This window comes from Somniosus microcephalus, chromosome 24 (assembly GCF_052327205.1).
Source record: "Somniosus microcephalus isolate GS21.2 chromosome 24, FLI_Smic_1.0, whole genome shotgun sequence".
NCBI classification, from domain to species: Eukaryota; Metazoa; Chordata; class Chondrichthyes; order Squaliformes; family Somniosidae; genus Somniosus; species Somniosus microcephalus.
The window spans coordinates 32,520,105-32,542,951 of NC_141010.1; the positions used below are offsets into that span (position 1 = coordinate 32,520,105).

Here is a 22,847-nt window from a genome sequence, read left to right on the forward strand (position 1 = left end):
GAAGTGTGCCACCCGCCATATTGGTACAGGCAAATAAATCGGCATCCAGGGCCCACGCCTGAAACAGGCGATAATCCCTTTTCATATGCATATAAGGGACCGAACATCTGTTTGAATCCCCCTCTGTAACATTGTTTTGCCATGAACATAGCCAGACCCAGGCGGCCTAACAGGTGGTCCTTAAAGAGTCCTCTGCAGGCCACAACCAACCAGGTAATTGTTTAAAATACATTTACCTGAATGTGGAGCAGGAGTGCTCCTCCTGACTCCACATTTAAACCACATGGGCCGCTGCCGGCCACCGCTCCTCCCCGAACCCCCACGCCAATCTCCCCCACCCCGATGGCTGCTGCTACCTCCCCTTGTGATCACCATTGCAACCCCCTACCCCCCGATCCATACCTCCGCTTCCCCCGACCGATCACCGCTACCCACCTCGACCCAGCCATCACTACCCTCCCTGGTCGCACCCCGTTCCCGACCTGATCGACCTATCCCCTGGCCCGGTCACCCTCCTTCATGGTGCCATCGCAGCTGCCCGATCTTTGATTCCTTATAACTGGCAATCTACCTGGTGACGCCCATTAGGTCAATAAGAACGAGGCCCAAGGCCCAATATCACAAGCGCCGCGAGCTTATCCATTCCATCCCTGTGCCCTCCTGCCCGCACAAAAATGTGCACGCTTGAATTTCTAGGCCCATATGTTCACATTTCTATAGGCAGCTAGCATCCTCCAGCACTCAAACCCTACAACTGTTCTTTAAGGAATACAATTCAATTGAAGTTTTAAAGATTATAATCCAACACTTTCCTGATTGTGAATGATTATGCATTGAAATGGACATGCATGTAAGAAGAGTAACTTAATATGTGATAATACAAAATCAACTTGTTTAAAAAAATCATGCTTTATAACAGAATAATAATATAACAACCCATTGAGAAGTAATCAAATTAAATATTGACATTTTGTTTGGCTTTTAAAAATGTTTATAAATGGATACACAATTTCTGTGGTACTAGCTGCAAACTGCCTAAAATATCTCTCCATATACAATACTGTTAGATTTGTCCTTTCAGTCATGAATTAGAAATTCCCTGTGTTCTAGTTGGCCATATGGGACTGGGAGAGACTGTTCATCGATCATAAGAACAGAACATAAGAACATAAGACGTAGGAGCAGGAGTAGGTCATTTGGCCCCTCGAGCCTGCTCCGCCATTCAATAAGATCATGGCTGATCTGATCTTGGCCTCAACTCCACTTCCCTGCCCACTCCCCATAACCCTCGACTCCCTTACCTTTCAAAAATCTGTCTAACACCACCTTAAATATATTCAATGACCCAGTCTCCACACAGATTAAATCTCTACCTAGCTGTAAGATTAACCTATGTCACCAGACAAATGAAGACCAGATTCTTACCTCTCATCTTTGTTTTGGCGTATGCATCCTTCAATAATCTCTTTGAGTTCTGGGACTTTTACTTTGTTAAAGCTGGCTGGCTTAACACCCTACAGAAAAACCAAAAAAATTACCATGAAGTAGCATTTAGTCTAAAACAAAGTGCAGTCAAATGGGTAAAGTGTTGTGTATAGCAATGATTAACTGGATAACCATTTTTAATGTATGCGTTTAATTATGTGCCAGATAAACCCAAGTAAACAAATTCAGTAACTTTACAAATATGTCGTATCCCGTCATCACAATTTTAGCTGTGTTTGTGATAGCTCAATATTGTAACTATGAAACGTTAATTTATTCCGTGCAGTTGTTCCAAACTACATGGAGAAGCTGATCACTTATGGTTGTATCCGTACACTACAGACAGATTAGCTTAAAATAAGTTCCAAATTGGACAAAGCTTTTGTTTGATTAGAAAATTAAGTATTTACTTACACATTTGTCTTTTTCTACCCATTGTGGTTGTATATAATTAAGCAGGTTATTAGCTAAATAGGCACGAACCTGATAAAGTTGCCAGGAAAGAAACTAAAAACAGGAGTTGACTAAAGACCTTACAAACACAGCTACACTATTTGCAAATGTTGAAACAAGTGCTACCCTCATAATAATGAAAAAGTGCATCGTTCTTCAAAGTGTCAGATGTAAACTGGGGACAAGTTCTTTGCGCAGGCTCCGTTTAAGCAGTTGGATGGAAATTAGTTAATCGTGTAACCTCCAAAACTTTCCGACAAAGTAATCTAATCAAGGAGGATTGTGAAACTGGATTACAGTCTTGCTGTTTATTGCATATCAATGTCAGCTTATTCCTGAATGAGCTAGTGCTGGTGGCTTTTAAGAAAATTAAATCAGACTTAACTGCATTTTTTTCCTCAGTAATGCAGACCATACAATGTAAGTACAAATTTCAATAAGGTCAAAGACATATAATCAGATCGGCATCTAAACAGTTCAGCATCATTAACTATTGGTACTTTGACGTTGGCCATTTACCAGAACCCTTGAAACATCCTTAAACAACTATGCAGAACAACAGCATATAAAGATATTGGGCCAAAACATCATTGCATTGCTGAACTAATTGATCCAAAAACTTGCTCAGATTCACATGACCCCCTTCCCTCAAAGTGCATGTTGTACTGTTGGAAAGACATGATCAACAAACTTCAGATAGACTTTCTTTTATTCCCAAATTGGCAACAGATGATACAATATCCTTCACGCTGAGCTCCCAAGATATGTATCTGACCCAACAAACATCAGCCATTCCCACAGATTGACCGATAGTTTCGGAGGATTGTATACTGATTGTTTTTGCAAAGGTTAGAAAGAATAATCGCCAATATTTAATCAACAAGAATCAAGGCAGATATATCTTCTTCAGCTGTCCTACCCAAATTATTCTGAAATTATTATGCGTTCCTCAAAAGCCACCTTATTAAAGAAGAATGATGCTTGTAGAGGAAGTACTTTCAACAGGAAATACTCTCCCAATTGTATACAAATGTCCTGCTTGGCGTCCCCTCACACCAGGATATCAAATGTCAATTTTTGGCACTTGAAATGCTTTATTTAATAATTTTTTTCAATACTTACTTAGTTTCAATCACAGTATTAAACTCCATCAGAGATGATAGTATGTTGCTATAGAGAGGAATTGCTTGGGATTGAGAGGCAAATAGCCTACATCGGATTGACAGCACGGGGCAGAATTAGCATCTTCTAATGCTGGCCGGTGTAGCTCAGTAAAACTGGTAAAGCAGTTCTTCGCTGAGGAAGAACTTCCCGGCAATTAATTCGCAAAATTAAGACTATCCTGAAGATCATGGGCTAGAAATTCAGTTGGTTGCGCCAGCCGTTAGCGCCTTAGGAGTAGATGTCGAGCGCTGGGCGCTTAGCGCCCGGGCGCAGCGCGATCTGCGCCTCTCCCCAACTTCAGTAGACATTTAGCGCTGGCGCAAAGTCTTTGCGCGCGCTCAGCTGCGCGCGCAGATCATGACGTCATATCCTCGTGCAACGCCCTTTGTGCGCCCCAAACCGGATCTTCAGTCGCGCCGGCCCATTGTGCGCCGGGCGGCCCGAACGACTGTTGAGTGGAACGTTGCTCAGCCGATGCGGGCCACGGGGAGCGCAAATTAAAGGGCACTTCCCCTGCACTAGAAACGGCAGCCGTGTTGCAACACTCCTTTTTGTGAGAGACGGATCTTCTGGTTTGGCTCAACACAGGAGGGGGAGGAGGAGGAGGAGCCGTACCACATAACAAACTAATGTCGGCCTTGCAAAAACACAAATGCACCCTCCCCCTTTAAGAGCTCACCGGCGCCAGAGTGTCTGCCGTCAATCAGCAGCTCGCCGCACCTGCCCTGCGCCCGACTTCCGGGGTTTCGTCCCGGGCCGCCGGCTTAGCGCCTAATGATAGTCGTGCATCGCCTGCTTTAGCGCAGCAACCTCTTAGGGCGATGCGACTGAATATCGGCGAAGGGGGCTCGACTTTGCGCCGGGCGCAAACTTTAGCGGCCGCCCGACTTTACCGCCCCAAAAGTGGCTATACTGAATTTCTAGGCCCATAACTTTACACTTAGTCAGAATTGTCTTGAATAAATTTAGACGGTGGTTACTATGTCAAAGATTCGGCAGTTACTCAGGCTGGAGTGTAAAGGCTGGAAAGGTAATAGCGGAATTCCACTTGTCAACTGGATGAGATAACTGAGCCCAGGTGTTGGGCCTAAAACACAAACGCTGCAGTTTAGAAAACAAAGAAACAAAACTCGATTCAAAAAAATGGGGAAATGCAAGATTTTCACATGGTTATGTTTATCTTTTTTGTAGACCAGTCATCTTGTGGCTATGAAGAAGCTTGATATTCGTGGGTGCTGACAATGTTCTAGCATCCAGATGGTTTTTGTGAGCACCAAAAGTGCTCGAGAGACTTACCTAATGAGCAAGCTATTCAATTCCCCTCCGCCTGTCCACCCAACCAACATGTTACTGAGTCCATTTCTCCCACTCTATAGGGCTGACTTTAACTTGTGGCGCGAATCAACCATTCCACCCCCTGGAGCATGAGGCCCAGGAGGTTTTAACTTCCAGGCCTCATTTGTGTGCCCCGACTCGGAATCCTGCCCGATGTCAGCGTGAATGAGGTCACTGCCGGTGGGCAGAAGTCACAATTGGTGGGGCAGGGGGGAGGGGTCAGGCTGACACCAGGGACCCACGGAAACAATCCCCGACAATGTAAGTATGGATTGGGAGTGGTCAGCCCATCTGTAATCAAGGAAGGAAGGGAAGCCTGGGGCTGTGACTTTAGCTCTTTCCCCTGAAGGGTGTTCTGTATATTCAGCATACACCCTGCCCACGTGCATAACACTGCACTTAAGTTAAACATCATTTGCCAGTCACGGGCCCAATTCCCTAGTGCATTAGATCTGTTGGTTGTAGTCAAGCATCATCTACAGTCCTGACTCTCACACGTATCTTAGTATCATCTGCAAACTTGCAGATCATTCCCCCAACACCTACATCTAGATCATTAATGAAAATAATAAATAGCAATGGTTCTAACTGGTTTTCAGCCAGTTCTCAATCCAGCACAGTAGATTGCCACTAATAACCGAGGCATCAATCACGTAGAGAAACTTCTTGTGCGGTACCTCTTCAAAAAGCTTTTTGAAAGTCTAGCTAGACAATAGCATACCGGGTTTTCCTCATCCACTATCTTGGTGAAAACTTCAAAAATACAATCAACTATTAAGACAGGACCTCCTTCTTCTGAAGCCACATTGAGTGTCCCTGATTTAGCCTCTCTGTCTAAGTGGTCATATAGTGCATCCCTTATGAGACCCTCAAGCATCTTCCCTATTACTGACATCAAGTTAATGGGCCTATAGATCCATCTTATCTGCCTTTTTAAAGATTAGAACTATATTAGCTCCTTCCAGTCTAAGGGAACAGTCCCCGACACCAGCGAGCTATTAAAGATACGGGCTAGGAGTTCACACAGCACGTCTCATTTCCTTGAGAACCCTAGGATTTATATCATCCACACCAACTGCCCTATCTATTTCAAGATTCCTAATTCTATCCAAATTCTTTCCATCTTGCTTGACTTAATTTCATTCAGTCTCTCCTTTCAAACATGATCTGGATGATCAGCCCATCTCTGTTAAACAAACGCCTTTCCTTCTTCCGTTCACTTCAAAGCCAGCAATTTGCTTTGGTTTATGGAATGTTTTAATGGACAACAACAGGGGAATATTTGGCTTGAAGTCATTAACATTTTAGCCAGGGGTATATTTCCATTATGTTCCAGAAAACACGTTAACTTTTTACCCCTTGCACAATACAGCCAAGCAGGTTAAATATGTTTTGACTTTCAGCGGGCAGTGAAACATAACTGATTGTTTAGCACTACTAACTGGGATAATTAAATAACAATTTAATTTTTTTTAAAGGTGCCCTCGTACCTCCTGAAATCTAAAGCCATAGTGTGTCCTAACTAAGTACCTCAGATGTACTCATGACCATTATTACATTGGTGACAATGGCCAGGAAATGAGTCATGCGCTGAAAAGCGACACATGGTGGGCGGCGAGTCTGGAACGGGAGCCCGAAGGCGGAGACCCGAGGCTCACTTAAAATTGGGCCTCTGGCCTCATCTACATAATAGATGTAAATTGGGCACCCGGGTCACGGCCTTTTCAAAATCTGCCAGCTCGGACCCGGAGTTGGTCTGCAGGTAAATCCTGAGATGGGGTGGGAGAGGGAAATGGGACGGCGTATGCAGCCCAGTTTCGACCGAATCTGGCAGCGGGGTCCTAAAACAAGCCACTGATCGGCATATTCAACTGGCCTAATGCCTGTTTTATGTGGGTGCCCCACAGGCACTCGGGAGTCTTCTGGGGGGATTGGGCGCACGAGATCGCTCCCTGAAATCAGTCCCCAAACATGAATATTGTGCCCAGAAAACAAGGGTGATGGGGACCAATTTCTCCCCCAATATTAATTATTATGGTGCTAATTTTGAAAACTTTAGCAAAAATATTTTAAGGCATTTCTTATACCTGTTGTGATAAATATTAACGCGTCTGTCAGCCAAACTGACACCAGCAGTCTTGTATATTGAAGTGAAGTTAACAATTAATCATTGACCAGGAGTATGGTGGCGTGCTGTGTTCGTGATCCGACACTCTTTGCTACAAGTGGTAGGATAAGCTTTCTGTCAATGATTTCCCAATCAAGTTCCTGCTTTTGACTATGCGAGGGGCTTTCCACAGATGAGGAAAATAGGAGAATGAGTCTCCGCAGGACGTCCTTCCACACCCCCGTGCCCCGTTACACCACAGTTTCTAGGTCAAATTTACACTCTTAGTGATGTAAATTTAGTGTAAAAATCATAGTACAGGGTACAGAGCTACTAAGCCTCACTCCAATTCAGCTACACTACCTTAACTAAGATGCATGCAAGTAGATGGCTAAACATTGGAGTACTGCTGTGCTGGCTTGTTTAATAGTTGAGCCAACATGTGTCACAGTCTCATGGTACACATTGAAACTGTCCTATATCTACTTCCCAGAACACGTTCAACCTCCTCAAGCTAGTAGATTTGTGCTGGTAAATAATTTTAACTTGTGTAATCCTTGATTGCCTTTGCTTCATTCGAATCTCTGATAAATTGGTTGCAAACTGAAAGAAGCAGATACCGCCGACAGGTTCCTGCAGCAAGCTAGAATCTCGTGAGGTAAACAAGACCTCTTAGATCATCTACTGTGTTCCTAATATTAATGGGGAGCATTTGGTTCCTGTGCTCTCTGAATGTGGCACTTACGCTGTGACTTACTGCCATTATCTTCCTTAGAATCACCACTGGGAAAACTACATCCAATGGTTCATAATTGAATAGAAGGTCATCAGATTAGATGGCTGGGTATGGACCTCCACTCCAGGACTGGAGTACTTAGTCTAGGCTGACACTTCAGTGGAGTACTAAGGGAGTGCTCCGTGTTTACAGATGCTTCTCTTGGATGAGATATTAACTGATGCCTCCCCTGTCTATTCGGGTGGATATTGTAGTGTATGTACCTTTAAGGGGAGAACTACTTTTTACAGCTCCTGTATACTGTAGTACTGGCAGTGACCACACCTGTATATAAACCCTGAATAGGGATCTGTACTGTTAGTTTTAGAGTAACCCTCATCCAGTAAACACCTGTTGATTGTTCCTCTGCAGTCTCTGTCGATTTATTGAAGGACACCATACATCAAGATTCACGGATTTAACATTGGCGACGAGTGGATTCAAACCTACCTGCAACTCTGCATCACCTCCCAAGGATTCGCTCCTGGAGAGCAGTGAAAGGGGAAGGCCGAGTCCAGAAGTGCGGGCGTCGACCATCCAGAGAGGACTTGAGCATCGCAGAGGAGGCTGTGGAGAGCTGGGCTTGGTTCTCCAGTCGCGACGATCCAGCGCAGTGGGCTGGCAGCAGGTACAGCGCAGACCCTTCCCGGACGGCGGCGGCTGGAGCCGACCGACGGCACAGAAAAAGGCCGAGCAGCGTCGACGGGGTAAAAGAGAGGGTAAAGCGCACAGGGCGCAGCCAGGGTTGAAGACCGAGCGGCGTCGACGGAACAAAAATAGAGAGGGTAAAGTGCACAGGGCGCAGCCGGGGTTCAGGACCGAGCGGCGTCAACGAGAGAGGCGTGCAGGAAAACGCGCAGAGCGCGGCCGGTGTTCAAGGGCTGAGCAGCGTCCACAGGGGAAGAAAGGAAAGCGCGGGAGACGCCATTTGGGCCGCAGCGGAGAAGAAGGGAGAGCGCAGGAGATGCCATTTTGAGCCACAGTGGAGAAGAAGGGAGAGCGCGGGAAGAAAGGAAAGCGCGGGAGACGCCATTTTGAGCCAGCGGAGAAGAAGGGAGAGCGCGGGAGATGCCATTTTTAGCCAGTCTAACCACACCCAGGGATGCCGAAGAGTGGCAGTATCACAGCGTTCGACAATGAAGTCGAAGGTTGGGCAACATATGTAGAACGCATAGAAGTGTACTGCAAGGCGAATGAAGTGCCAGATGCCAGGAAAGCACTGGTATTGTTGAATTCCATGGGTGCAAAAACGTATGGCTTACTGCGAAACCTAGTAACCCCAGAGAAGCCAGTGGAAAAGGATTTTGAAAGCATAGTGGCAATCCTACAGGACCACTTAAACCCCACACCGCTGCTGATAGCAGAAAGATTTAAGTTTCACAAAAGGAACCAGCATAAAGACGAAAGTAATGCTGAGTATTTAACGGAACTGCGCAAGCTATCGAAACACTGCCAGTTTGGAACGGGACTAGCAGATACTTTAAAGGTGACAGTGAACCCAGTCCTTCACACGGTACAATATCCGCTTCCGCGGATTGAAGATATTTTCGCCTCGCTATCTGGAGGAAAACGCTTCACTAAGATTGATCTGGCCCAGGCGTACCTGCAAATGGAGGTAGAAGAAGCCTCGAAACAGTACCTCACGATCAACACTCACAAAGGTCTCTACCAATACAACCGGCTGGTGTTCGGGGTAGCATCAGCTCCGGCTATTTGGCAAAGGGCAATGGATCAAGTCCTGCAAGGGATTCCAGGGACCCAGTGTTATTTGGACGACATCCTGGTCACGGGCAAAAATGACAGTGATCACCTCGCCAACCTGGAGCAGGTGCTCACTAGATTGAAGGAATATGGGCTCCGAGCTAATCGCCACAAATGCGAGTTTTTCCAGAAGCAGATCTCGTATTGTGGCCACGTTATTGATGAAGAGGGGTTACATAAGTCCCCTGAAAAGATTGAGGCAGTAGTCAAGGCTCCAGCACCGGAAAATGTGTCACAACTGAGGTCGTTCCTCGGGCTGGTGAACTACTACCATAAGTTCTTGCCGAATTTGTCTACAGTACTACACCCACTGAACACCCTACTGCAAACGGGGGTACCATGGAAGTGGAATGACGAATGTAAACGAGCTTTCCAGAAGTGCAAAGAATTGATCACATCAAAAGAGGTGTTGGCTCATTTCAACCCAGCACTATCAATTCGGTTGGCGTGTGATGCATCACCCTATGGTATTGGAGCGGTGCTGTCGCACAAATTCCCGGACGGCTTGGAGAGGCCAGTAGCCTTTGCGTCTCGGTCACTAACCTCAGCCGAGCGTAACTATGCCCAGATTGACAGGGAGGCCCTCAGCTTAGTGTGGGGAGTGAAAAAGTTCAACCACTATCTGCACGGGCAGAAGTTCACCTTGCTGACTGACCACCAACCACTGGTCTCCATCTTTAATCCAAAGAAGGGTGTTCCGGTGATGACTGCGCAACGGCTACAAAGATGGTCCCTTTTTCTAGGGGCGAACCAATATGAAATAGAGTATAAGGGCACGAAACAGCATGGAAACGCTGATGGGCTATCATGCCTGCCACTACCTACTGCGGAGGAAGCACCAGCAGTGGACCCTGTCGAAATATTTTATTCGACTATAATTGAACGCTTGCCAGTAACTAACGCGGATATAGAGAAGGAGACCCGAAATGACCCGACACTGTCTCAGGTATATGATTTGACGGTGAAGGGATGGCCAACACATGGCGACTCACTGTTGCCAGCATTTTCATCCAGAAGAGAACAGCTGTCAGTATGCCAGGGGACCTTGATGTGTGGATCCCGAGTGGTAATTCCACCCAAGTTAAGGGAGAGAGTGTTCAATGAGCTTCACGAAGGCCATCTGGGAGGGGTGAAAATGAAAAGCCTTGCTAGGGCTTATGTGTGGTGGCCGGGGATCGATCAGCAAATCGAGGACCTGACAAAGAGCTGCTCAGGATGCCAGAAGGTCCAAAATGCACCAACACATGCCCCTCTACACCCATGGGAGTGGCCCTCCTCTCCATGGCAACGGGTGCATATTGATTTTGCTGGTCCATTCATGGACTCAATGTTTTTAATAGCCGTGGATGCGCACTCGAAATGGCCTGAGGTGATCAAAATGTCCTCCACCACCACGGAGAAAACGATTGCAGTCCTACGGACCATATTTGCCAGGAACGGCTTGCCAGAGCAGATTTGCTCTGATAACGGACCACAGTTTGTGTCCGAAGAGTTTCGGAAATTTATGAGAAGGAATGGGGTAAGGCATTACACATCCGCCCCGTATCATCCAGCCACAAATGGATTGGCTCAGAGGTTCGTACAAACCTTTAAAAAGGCAGTAAGGGCCATGTGTGATGACGACATTCCACTGCAGCATAAGGTGGACAATTTCCTGTTAGCCTACAGAAATGCGACACATGCAGTTACCAACCAGACCCCGGCCATGATGTTCTTTAACCGAAGGTTGAGATCTCGTCTGGATTTGCTCAGACCAAATGTACGAAGAAATGTTGAGAATAAGCAATTCCAGCACATCAATGAGAAGCCGACAAGGAGCTTCAATGTAGGACAACCAGTCTTGGCCCGCGACTACCGAACAGAGAAATGGCAACCAGGAACAATATGCACACGGCAGGGGCCACTAATGTACACAGTGGATGTTGGGGAGAACATTGTGAGACGCCATGTTGACTAGACCCTAGCGTCACAGGAACGAGTCAACCCCATGTCTCGCGTACCTGGTGATGAACCCGACATACAGGTAGCCTCTACCCCAGAAACAGTAGCATCGGAAGCTGATGAACCAACCAACGACAGGGGGGCAGAATCGCCTCCGCACCAAGAGCAAGACACTCAGGAAAGGCGCTATCCAGAAAGGATCAGGAAGCTGCCCCAAAGACTGAATTTATAAATTGACTATTTTCAGTTAATGTTGCATGTTAAAAGTGTTAATTGTTAAATGAATGTTATGGTACTGTTAATCTAAAAGGGGAGGAATTGTAGTGTATGTACCTTTAAAGGGAGAACTACTTTTTACAGCTCCTGTATACTGTAGTACCGGCAGTGACCACACCTGTATATAAGCCCTGAGTAGGGATCTGTAATGTTAATTTTAGAGTAACCCTCATCCAGTAAACACCTGTTGATTGTTCCTCTGCAATCTCTGTCGATTTATTGAAGGACACCATACATCAAGATTCACGGATTTAACAGATATAACAGATCCAATAACATTAATCAAAAAAGAACAAGGCAGCTGTCCTTCATTCTGCCAGCACAATTCACACCCCATCTAGAGCCATCCTTTGTTTCTTAACCTGTCCTATTACCAGCTCCTCTCGCCTTGAATATCTCTCAAATCAAATCAAATCAATTTTATTTGCCATATGTATTACTACAATGGAATGTTTTTACTCCCCAATCACTTCCACAATAGGCTGTGGGAGCTCACAGAGACACGTCGCTATTCTACAGCGCCATGTTCAGTAAAAGTCAATTCAATTGCGTCCAATGGCTGTGGGAACGCGATGTTCATCAGCTGCTCCGTCTCCGCGGACTCCTTCTCCCTGTTGCCGGCTCCACAATATGGTGTCCTTCTTCTCACGCTCACCATCTGGCCTCCGGTCTCCATCTCTTATCGTCTCTCAATCTCTCCTGCTTTCTATCCTATCACTGGCCTTCCCTTTTGTTCTTTCATCCCCTCCCCCTTTCCCCAACCCCTAAACTTGCTTTCCATTTCCTGCTTTTTTCTAGTTCTGACGAATGGTCATCGACCTGAAACGTTAACTCTGTTTCTCTCTCCACGGATGCTGCCCTGGCCTGCTGAGTTTTTCCAGCATTTTCTGTTGTTATTTTGAGTTCTCCGAGTGGCTTGGCAAACATTCTGCCCCTCAACCAGCAGCACCAAAAGGTTAACCGGTCATTTGACTCATTGCTGTGCATAAAATGGTGTCTGTATTTGCCTCATAACAACAGTAACTGCACATCAAAAAGTATATAATTGTATGTGACACATTTTAGGATGCCCTGAGTGGCATTATGGGGTGCTATACAAATGCAAGGCTTTTTTTTTCTCTTACTTCGTTGGGGAGTGGGAATATTTGTTTGGGAAATAGGAAAAATCAGTAAATACCATAAATTGTAAAGTGGTTTCCATTCAGGAATGTCATTCTTAAGTTAATAAAGTTGAAAACCAAAATAAGTTTCTACTTACGCTTGTCACTTTGCGATATATCTGGGCTGCATTATGGCACTCTGAGTATGGATATTCTGAGGTGGCCATTTCCAACAAGCACATGCCAAATGCATAAACATCAACAGCTTCATCATACTTTTCCTCATACATCTCAGGAGCCATAAATTCTGGAGTACCTAAAACAAGGAAGGGTAGGATCTGTGTTAGCTTTTACAGGAAACTTTCTGATATCCGGCACTGACGGGACCGAGCTGGTGCCGTACCATCAAAAGTGCCGGACATACCAGCGTTAATGTTGAAACATACGGAACTGAAAAGTTCCGTGTGAATCAACAAACTCTGCTGCTTAGCAACAGCTTCAAAACAGTCGGCTGCAGCTGCAAGCATCTCTAGCTGAAGCTGTTGCTATAGCTACAGACCTTGCAGTGCCTGACTGGGGAAAAAAAAGCAACGAGAACTAAAAAAACTTATAGAAAACGGCTCCTGATTTTTGCCATTAGATCGAGTATTCCGGACATATAACCTCCGGATAAACCAACGTTTTCTGTATAATGCTAACATGTTGCACACTTCAGTGATTTCTTTTAAACAAATTGGGCTGGATTTTCATTGAGGAGTCGGGTAGGAGGCGGGACTACAACTTTCGGGGTTGTAGTCCCGCCTCCATCGAGTTCTGGCCAACCCACGTGATTTTCCCTTGATTGACCTTGTGCAGCCCACCCAGCGGGCTCAGCAGGCCAATTAAGGGCCACCCGGCAACAGGTGATGTCACAGATTGACATTTCATCTGTCAAGACCTTTTGACAGATGCAATATCAGCGTTTCACAGCTGTTTGAAGCGGTCAAACACTGACAATCTGTATTCCAGGTTAATTCCTTCCACGCAGGATGATTTAGAGATCTCCCCGGAACAGAAAGCAGAGGCTGCAGATTTTGACAGCTCGCAGCCATTCTGCTTTCTGTGCCGGTGAGATGAGGGACTCCCGAGACCTGAAGGAAGGAAGGCTGTAAAGGTAAGTAAAGGTATGTAAAACTTCTTTAAACGCTTTACACAGACCAAACACACTTACCTCTGCACTCATGCACCCATCACTCACCTGAACACCGGACATCTCGACCCCTCCAAGCCCTTCATTCCGACGGTCCGCCTCCTCTAACTTGGCGTGGTTTGGAGCCATCGGGAATCCCACACTTCAACATTAAAAATAGGGATTAGGCTAAAAACTGCCTGTTAACTACCTGTTAACAGGCAGTTAATTGGCACTAATCCCCTTCCCGCCTCGGGGAGGTGGGTCCCAGTGCAGGGCGAGGAACCGCCTCCTTTGAAACTGGCATGGAGGCGGGTTGGTGGCGGGATGGGTTCGTGCCCCCCCCGATTTCGGGATTTTAACCCCCACACGCCTCCAATCCCGCCTCCACGGCCCAATGAAAATCCTGCCCAATCAACATGAATTTCAGATCTGTAGACCAATATCAGCACCTATAGTCCTCCTGGTACCAAAACTGACTGTTAATTTTCACCAGAGAGATGCTCCCTTGAGTAGGTAAAAATGTCAACATTACAAACACTGAATTAAGCCTAAATAAGCAGGCATATTATAGCTGAGGCCTTCACTGCTAGCTTGTCTCTCGCTCCTACTTTTTCTCTCTCCTCTCTCTTTCCCAGTTTGTCTGGCTAACTCATGCATTCTTTCCAAGATTATAAATGTTGCTGATGGCTTATTTTGATAATTTCAGCTTTGTCTTTTTCTCTTTTGGCTTCTGGCTGTTGTTGGTTTCTCATATTCATTCCTGGTTTGTGGCTTTTGCTAGATTAGTATATCAACCCTTTGCTCTCCATCCGTTGGCCTGACGACAGTGTCTGTCCAGTATATCCATCAGTCTTTGTTGGTGATGTTTCTATGCAATACTTAGTCAAAGTGACGACAGTTCTTACCCACACTCCTTAGCAATAGATTAAACTGTTATGTAACCGTATACATTTGTTGACCTATGCGGAGGAGCATGTATAATAACCTTGAACATTTGGCTTGAGTACAGTCTATCTGCAGCTGAATGCTTCTTTGTCTCCACACCAATCCCTCCGAGCCTCTGGTCCATAAAATACAAGATTATGTATTAATTCTAAGTAACTTAATTCACTTCTAGATCAGCACAGACCAGATGCCCAGTAGGGTTCCCTCCGCTCTGCCTCAACAACAAGTCTTAATTCCAACTTTACTAAAACACTCTCTACTGCACCAGTTTGATGTTGGCAGTGGAGGGTATATTTTCCAATTGGTACTGCATGTCTTTTATGCATAAACTGGATGTTACGGATTTAAAAATGGAACGCAGATCCATCACGCTGGATTTTTTGCCAAATTTGTGCATCATGGATTTTTTTTCTAGTTTAATGTTACACGAGTTCAGGAAACAGGCAGGCACCTAATCATAATATTGAGATCAGGTCCCCATTGTGCTATTTAGACGGGAATGGGATTTTATGATGCTCGCCCCCATTAATCCAGGTTACCGCCCACTGAAAATGGGCATCCAACGTTGCTAGGCACGGATATATGAGGAACTGGATTTGAAAAACCCTGTCTGATTATTGCTATGAGCATTTTCATGCCATTTTTAAACCTGTTTTCTTGTTTTGTCTTTTTTCTTTTTCTGTTGTTCTGATTTAGATGGTCTCAAGACACCGATTGTGATTGTGAAAGAATAGCCATTTTTTTTTGCCACTGACAATAATAGCGCAATGGGTTTCCTCTTGGCAATCCCAAATACTTGTGCTTTTTGGAGAAAGAAAAGAGAAGCACCTAGGTAAGTTAGGCTGCACCAGAGGTATTCTGTGCCCACCTGCCAGTAGCTTTATACCTGGATCTACAGACAAGCATGCACAGATAATTAGTGAAGCCTCTGGGCAGGATTTTCATTGGGCCGTGGAGGCGGGATTGGAGGCATGTGGGGGGTTAAAATCCCGAAATCGGGGGGCACGACCCCATCCTGCCCCCAACCCGCCTCCATGCCAGTTTCAAAGGAGGTGGGTACCCGACCCGCGCTGGGACCCGCCTCCCCAAGGCGGGAAGGGGATTAGTGCTAATTAACTGCCCGTTAACAGGCAGTTTTTAGTCTAATCCCTATTTTCATTGGTGAAATGTGGGATTCCCGACGGCTCCAAACCACGCCAAGTTAGCGAGGCGGGCCGTCGGGATGAAGGGCTTGGAGGGGTCGAGATGTCCGGTGTTCAGGTGAGTGATGGGTGCATGAGTTCAAGGTAAGTGTGTTTGGTGTGTGTAAAGTGTTTAAAGAAGTTTTACTTACATGTACTTACCTTTACAGCCTTCCTTCCTTCAGGTCTCGGGAGTCCCTCATCTCACCGGCACAGAAAGCAGAATGGCCGCGAGCTGTCAAAAGTTCCAGCATTCAGCTTTCTGTTCTGGGGAGATCTCTAAGTCATCCTGAGAGGAAGGAATTAACCTGGAGTACAGCTTGTCAGTGTTTGACAGCTTCAAACAGCTGTGAAACGCTGATATTTCATCTGTCAAAAGGTCTTGACAGATGAAATATCAATCTGTGACGTCACCTGTTGCCGGGTGGCCCTTAATTGGTCTGCTGAGCCTGCTGGGCGGGCTCAACAAGGTCAATCAAGTCAAAATCGCATGGGTTGGCCACAACTCGATGGAGGCGGGACTACAACCCCGAAAGTTGTAATCCCGCCTCCTACACGCCGCCTCAAATGAAAATCCAGCCCTCTAATTCCAAAGAAAAGTCTGGATTGTAGACCTGACGACATGAATGTGCTCTGTATAGGCTTAACTAACCTTAATGTTGTGTTTGACTGAACCTGTAAAGATGATCAATCACTTCTGCAGGCCCTGGCAATGGCCATGAGAAAGTCGTTTCAGAGGCTCCGGGTTAGCCCAAAGCCAGATGAACATCTGTTCCATCTGCTGCCGGGACACCTGCAGCTAACAGGCACCACCGGGGCTGGCACAGCCAGTGACAGCAACAGCCAGCTGCAGCCTCAAATTTGCCTCCAGCTCCGTTCAGACATGCTGCACTGCTGACCAGTTAAGGATGGTGCCCTGAAGTGACAAACAGGGTCACTGTCTTCACGACGACCTCATGCAGCACCCGCACCACTTCCGCAACCAACAAACAAAGGCGCAGGTGCTGGGCTGTTCATCTTGCAGACTCCATTTTGTGTCTCTACACTGGTTTTCCTTTCACTTCATTTTTTTGCCCGTCACTTTTTCCGTCTCCCCCGTCAGGGTAGACAAGGGCTGCCGAGAGGTTGAAATGCTCTTTGAACAGGTAGGAGAGTGATTCTAATTGTAGGAGGGAGAGCTCTGAAATTTCCATTTAAATCTCTTGTGGGGAAAAATTGAGTCGCACTACTTTTAGCGCCCCGAAAAAATTAATGCCCCCACGGCCGAAATTCATCGGTAGCACCCCAAGAGGGAAGCGGGGCGCTACTGGAAGCGTCCTGCCTCCCTCTTGGGGCGTTGCGAGGGAATATCGTGGTGCTACGTGCCGTGATACTGCAGGCCTTCTTAAAGGGGAGGGGCCTTGCGCAGCGCGACCCGGGGCCCAGCTGGGCCACCAGGGATCAGAGTGCCGACAAAACAGCCCGGCACTCCGCGGGGGGACTGCAGAGGAGGCTGGTGACGGCAACAGGGGCAGTTGCTGGCAGGTGGCCAGCAACAAAAATGGCCGCCCGGCACCTCACCTTTAATTAGCGCTGCCCTGGCCACAAGTAGGCCCCCCCTGACCCCGTTGGACATAGTGTCCGGCGATAAGTCAGGGGGTGCTACCGAAGATCGTGAGCGGGGCGCTGTGCATGGCAATGATGTCATCGCCGGTGACGCAGCGGCGCGGGGCACTAACGGTTACCGCCGCCACTATCCTCCCGCTGAATTTCACAGGAGGCGTTGGCGGCGCCGCGCCCGGGTGCTAGTTGCTTTGCACCCTATTAGCGCCCTCTTAGGGTGCTAATGGGAGGCGCAAAACAACCGAATTTTTCCCCCTTGGTGTTAGTTGCGGAGGAAAGTTTGCAGCAGATGCAATTTATTTACCCTCAATTGACAGTATCAGGGAGTTCCTTTCTTAGTTACATCATAGGTTGGATGAAATGCTGACAATGTACCCGACATGAATCAGTCATTCATGAAAGACTTATGAAATAATACTGAGCGACCTGTGGGTGCCGCTGTCCAGGGAGAGTATAAATACTCGGGCACGGGCCCAGCTTGCACAGGACATTCTTAACAGGAACTAGTGAAGGACACAACTAGATCTCTATGTTGTAAAACAGTTGATTAAAGCTTTGTTTAACGCTTAGACCAAGTGCCTAGTAGTTTTCTTACGTCAGTACCTCAATCCCAAACTGAAATGGGCTTCTTTTACTGCATGACTAATATTTTCATATCACATTTTTCACATTCACTAGCCGTGTGGTTTTTCTCAATGAGATTACCAATTCAATGCCAATTCAGGTCATATCGGAGGGAAGTGTAGAAATAAGACAAGATCTTAACTTGTGTTTACCTATTACGCTTTTTGCAAATGATGCACTTTTTAGTGTTGCAAGACCAAGGTCACCAATCTTTACAGAGCCAGTTGGCCCCGTGATGAAGATATTATCACATTTCAGATCACGGTGGATGATAGGAGGGGACCTCGTATGAAGGAACTGTAGACCCTTCAGAATCTGCCTGCTCCACCTCTGCAGAACCTTATTTTTCATTGCTTTGAACCGCTTTAGGTACCTGAAATAAAAGCAGTAAAATAACATTCCAACCTTAGCAGCTAACCTTTACATTGTAATTTCTGTGGTTATCACAGTGTCAGCTTGTTCAATGTTGTCGTACATTACACACTGTATATCCCACCAAATGTAGTCATTCTTTCATCACATATAACTGTCACAAGGGATTATAGGGAGGGACAGGAAAATTATAAAAGGAAATAAAAAGAATGTATTAAAAATAATCCACAACATGAACACGCTACTACAATAAACATAGTTACCTTATTGTTATTTTCCTCCTGTTTAGAACAGTAATTTATGGCATGATTTTTGTCCTGTGTTTTAATTGTATTTTGTGTGTCAAGGTTTAGATCTTGAGTTTGTGCGCTAGTGTAAAACGAGCGACAGTGAGTCGGCAGCCTGTTTTTTATTTCCATTGACTTCAATATAAAGAAGATAGATGTGTGCTTCTGATGACTGAATGGATAAGTGCACCTTCTTCTTCTTAACAATCCCTCGGAACCGAGGATGACTTACTTCCACATTAAAAATGAGTTCTCAGGTGACTGATGAGTCCAATGCGGGACCTACAGTCTCTGTCACAGGTGGGGCAGACGGTGGTTGAAGGGGCGGGTGGGTGGGGTGCTTGGGTTGATGTGTGCTCCTTGCGCTGCCTGCGCTTGGCTTCCGCTTGCTCCCGGCGAAGAGACTCGAGGTGTTCGGCGCCTTCCCGGATGCCCCTCCTCCACTTTGTGCGGTCTTGGGCCAGGGATTCCCAGGTGTCGGTGGGGATGTTACACTTTTTCAAGGAGGCTTTGAGGGTGGCACTGTCATACTGATAGTTCTAGATACCCCCACAAGGGGAAACATCCTCTCAGCATCCACCCTTTCAATCCCCCTCAGAATCTTTTATGTTTCAATAAGATCACCTCTCATTCTTCTAGACTCCAATGAGTATAGGCCCAACTTGCTCAACCTTTCGTCATACGTCAACCCCCTCATCCCAGGAATCAACCTAGTGAACCTTCTCTGCACAGCCTCCACCTTTCATCCATAAATACAACTTTTCATCATGCCTGCCTGTAATGCTCACTGCAGTTGAACAGCCCAGTGATTAGAACATAGGATATAGGAGCAGGAGTAGGCATTTGGCCCTTCAAGCCTGCTCCACCATTCAATAAAATGATGGCTGATCTTCAACCTCAACTCCACCTTCCCGCACCATCCCCCTATCCCTTGATTCCCTTAATATCTATAGTAATCTGGGATGTTATGATTAAGGTTATCCACCAGGTGGTGCTGTAGCCAATGCTGCTGCTAAGGTCAGAGGTTTGCTTCCTGTCAAGGTCAGCAAAGGTGCAATGCCTGGATGCAAGCCTGCCTGGTTGTTTCGTAGTCGTTTAATAAAGTACTCGTATTAATCCTAATACCTCGCCTCTTCGAGTCCTTGTCTCACTACATGGATTTATCACATTGGCGATGAGGTAACTAAAGGACCCTGAATAAAGAAGAAAAGTCTGCCAGGACGTTTAAACAACAAAATTACGAGCTACGGTTAGCTACCAGCTGGAAGAGAGCATGGCTGCCACGGTAGGAATGGTTTCCGCTTTTGATAGTCAAGCACAAACCTGGGAGGAATACTGTGAAGTGTTGGGTTACTTTTTCGAAGCAAATTAAATAAATGATGCCGGAAAAAGGAAAGCCATTCTGCTTAGTTCAGTGGGAAGCCAAACCTACAGTTTGATGAAGAATCTGCTCAGTCCTGAAAAGCCTGGAGACAAATCATTTGTTGAATTAGTGACTTTGCTAAAAGAACATTTCAACCCTAAGCCTATTGAGATTGTACAGCGGTTCAAGTTTAATTCAAGGAACAGGAAAGAGGAAGAGAGCGTAATGGACTATGTAGCGGTGTTGCGTAAATTAGCACAAGATTGCAATTATGGGAACAACCTGAAGGAAATGCTGAGAGATAGGCTAGTTTGCGGAATAATGGACGACCGAATGGAGCGCAGATTATTATCCGAGACTGGGCTTACTTATGAAAAAGCATTGGAACTTGCTCAAGCCATAGAGACAGCGAACTGAGATGTAAAACAAATACAGGGTTCAGACAGGGCTAATGCTATGCAAGTTGCAGGTCAGGTTGTTGTGCACAAGTTGAACATGCGTCAGAAACCACAACGTGAGCATGTGAAGGCATGTTATAGATGCAAGGGCGATCACCTGGCGAGTGGATGCCGGTTTCTGGAGGAAAAGTGCTACAAGTGTGGGAAACAAGGACACATAAAACAAGCTTGCAGGGCGAAATCATCTGTGGAGGAATCCAAACCAAAAGGGGGAGGGCAGCAAAACCAAGGGAGAGAAGTGAAAAAACATGGAGCACACCACATCAGCGGGGAAGCTGAGGAAGAAGAGGACATGTTCATAATGTATAGCATGTTAGAGAACATTCCAAAAGTGGCTCCTATCACATTGCAACTGACAGTAAATGACTCTAAGGTGAACTTTGAAGTGGATACAGGGTGCGGCGTGACCATAATGAACAAGGCAGAGTACTCAAAATTGTGGAACCGTGCAAAAGTTCCAGAGTTAAAGCCTTGCTCCCTGCATCTTAAAACATATACAGGTGAACGAGTAGCGACATTAGGTACAGCTAATGTAACTGTGCAACACAGGGACACAGTGGAACAGCTACCTGTAGTTATAGTATCGGGTACCGGACCAAACCTGTTAGGTCGGGGCTGAATAAAAGAACTTAAATTAGACTGGGGAGCAGTACATCAAATAGATGCGGGCAAACGGTTGACTTTGCAAGAAGTGTTGAGTGAACATGAGAATGTGTTCAAGGAGGAACTTGGCACATTTAATGGCCCTCCAGCTAAGATTTATGTAGACAAGAAGGCACCGCCAAGGTTTTTTAAACAACGACCTGTGCCTTATGCCATGAAGCCAAAAGTAGAGGCTGAGCTTGACCGTCTATTGAGAGAGAACATACTGGAGCCAGTGAAATGTTCGGAATGGGCAGCTCCCATAGTACCTGTTTTAAAACCGGACAATTCGGTAAGACTCTGTGGAGACTATAAATTGACAGTCAATCGGGTGTCCAAACTAGAGCAGTATCCGATTCCCAAAACAGAGGATCTCTTTGCAAACCTGGCTGGAGGAAAGAAATTCACAAAGTTGGATATGAGTCATGCCTACTTGCAGATTACACTGGATGACGAATCAAAGCAGTATGTCACCATAAATACACACAAGGGCTTGTTTACATATAACCGCTTACCGTTTGATGTCTCATCTAGTCCAGCTATCTTCCAGAGGACAATCGAAGGTGTACTGCAAGGGATTCCACATGTTTCCATCTATCTGGATGACATTCTGGTGACGGAAAGAACCGACCAGGAGCATCTGAGCACTCTGAGAGAGGTACTACAGAGATTGGAGAGGGCAGGGTTCCGGCTCAAGAGGAGTAAGTGCACTTTCCTGGGGAATGAGGCAGTGTTCCTGGGACACAGAGTGGACACCACCGGGCTACATCCACTCAAGGAGAAGGTACAAGCACAGCAGAACGCCCCTGTTCCTACAAATGTGGCTGAGTTAAAAACTTACCTGGGACTGCTGAACTATTATAACAGGTTTTTACCAAACTTGTCAACTGTGTTAGCACCTCTTCACAAACTACTGCGCAAGGAGACACAGTGGCAGTGGGGAGAGGAGCAGGGGGTTTCATTTGAACAGTCCAAGAAACTGATGCTGTCGTCGGATGTGCTGGTTCACTACAATGCAGAGAAAGACATCATTCTCTCTTGTGACGCTTCACCTTACGGGGTGGGGGCAGTTCTTTCACTCTGCATGGAAGATGGAACTGAAAGACCAATAGGGTTTATGTCCCGAACTCTAACACCAGCGGAGAAAATCTATTCCCAGTTAGACAAAGAGGGATTAGCAGTAATGTTTGGGTTACAGAGGTTCCACAAGTACATATATGGCAGGAAGTTCACCATATGCACCGATCATAAACCTCTTCTCTCTCTTTTCAATGAAATGAAAACAGTTCCACAGATGGTGTCACCCCGGATCCAGAGGTGGGCAGTGACGTTGAGGGCATATGAATATGTCATCGTCTACAAGGCGGGCAAGTACCATGGGAACACAGATGCCTTGAGCCGTCTTCCACTGCCAGGCACACCTATCCATGCAGCTCCAGAGGACAGAGTTTTGATGTTGGAGGACACTGACACGGCACTTATGATTGCAGAGCAAGTAAGAACATGGACAGGTAAAGATCCAGTACTGTCTAGAGTTCGAGAATATGTGGCGAGGGGATGGCCACAGCATCTGGAAGGGGCTGACTTCACACCCTACAGTGTCAAGAAAACAGAGTTGAGTGTGCAGGATGGTTGCGTGTTGTGGGGAGCACGAGTGATTATTCCACAGCCAGCACGACAGTCTATCCTAGAGCAACTACATCAGTGTCATCCTGGGGTCTCGCGTATGAAAGACTTGGCTAGGAGTTACTTGTGGTGGCCAAAGCTAGATGAGGAGATAGAAAATCTAGTCAAGACATGCAGCA

General features: G+C 46.3%; 1 protein-coding gene across 4 annotated transcripts in view; it reads right to left on the reverse strand.

Annotated features, from left to right (window-relative positions):
• Nucleotides 1-22,847, reverse strand: part of wnk4a (WNK lysine deficient protein kinase 4a) — a 104,734-nt gene that overhangs the window by 35,986 nt on the left and 45,901 nt on the right. For all 4 annotated transcript variants that reach the window (XM_085966422.1, XM_085966423.1, XM_085966421.1 and 1 more), the window contains exons 3-5: nucleotides 18,073-18,293; nucleotides 12,556-12,713; nucleotides 1,426-1,514 (exon numbers count right to left, since the gene is read on the reverse strand). In XM_085966422.1, coding sequence (XP_085822548.1) covers nucleotides 1,426-1,514; nucleotides 12,556-12,713; nucleotides 18,073-18,293 — 468 coding nt within the window. The remainder of the gene's footprint in view (nucleotides 1-1,425; nucleotides 1,515-12,555; nucleotides 12,714-18,072; nucleotides 18,294-22,847) is intronic.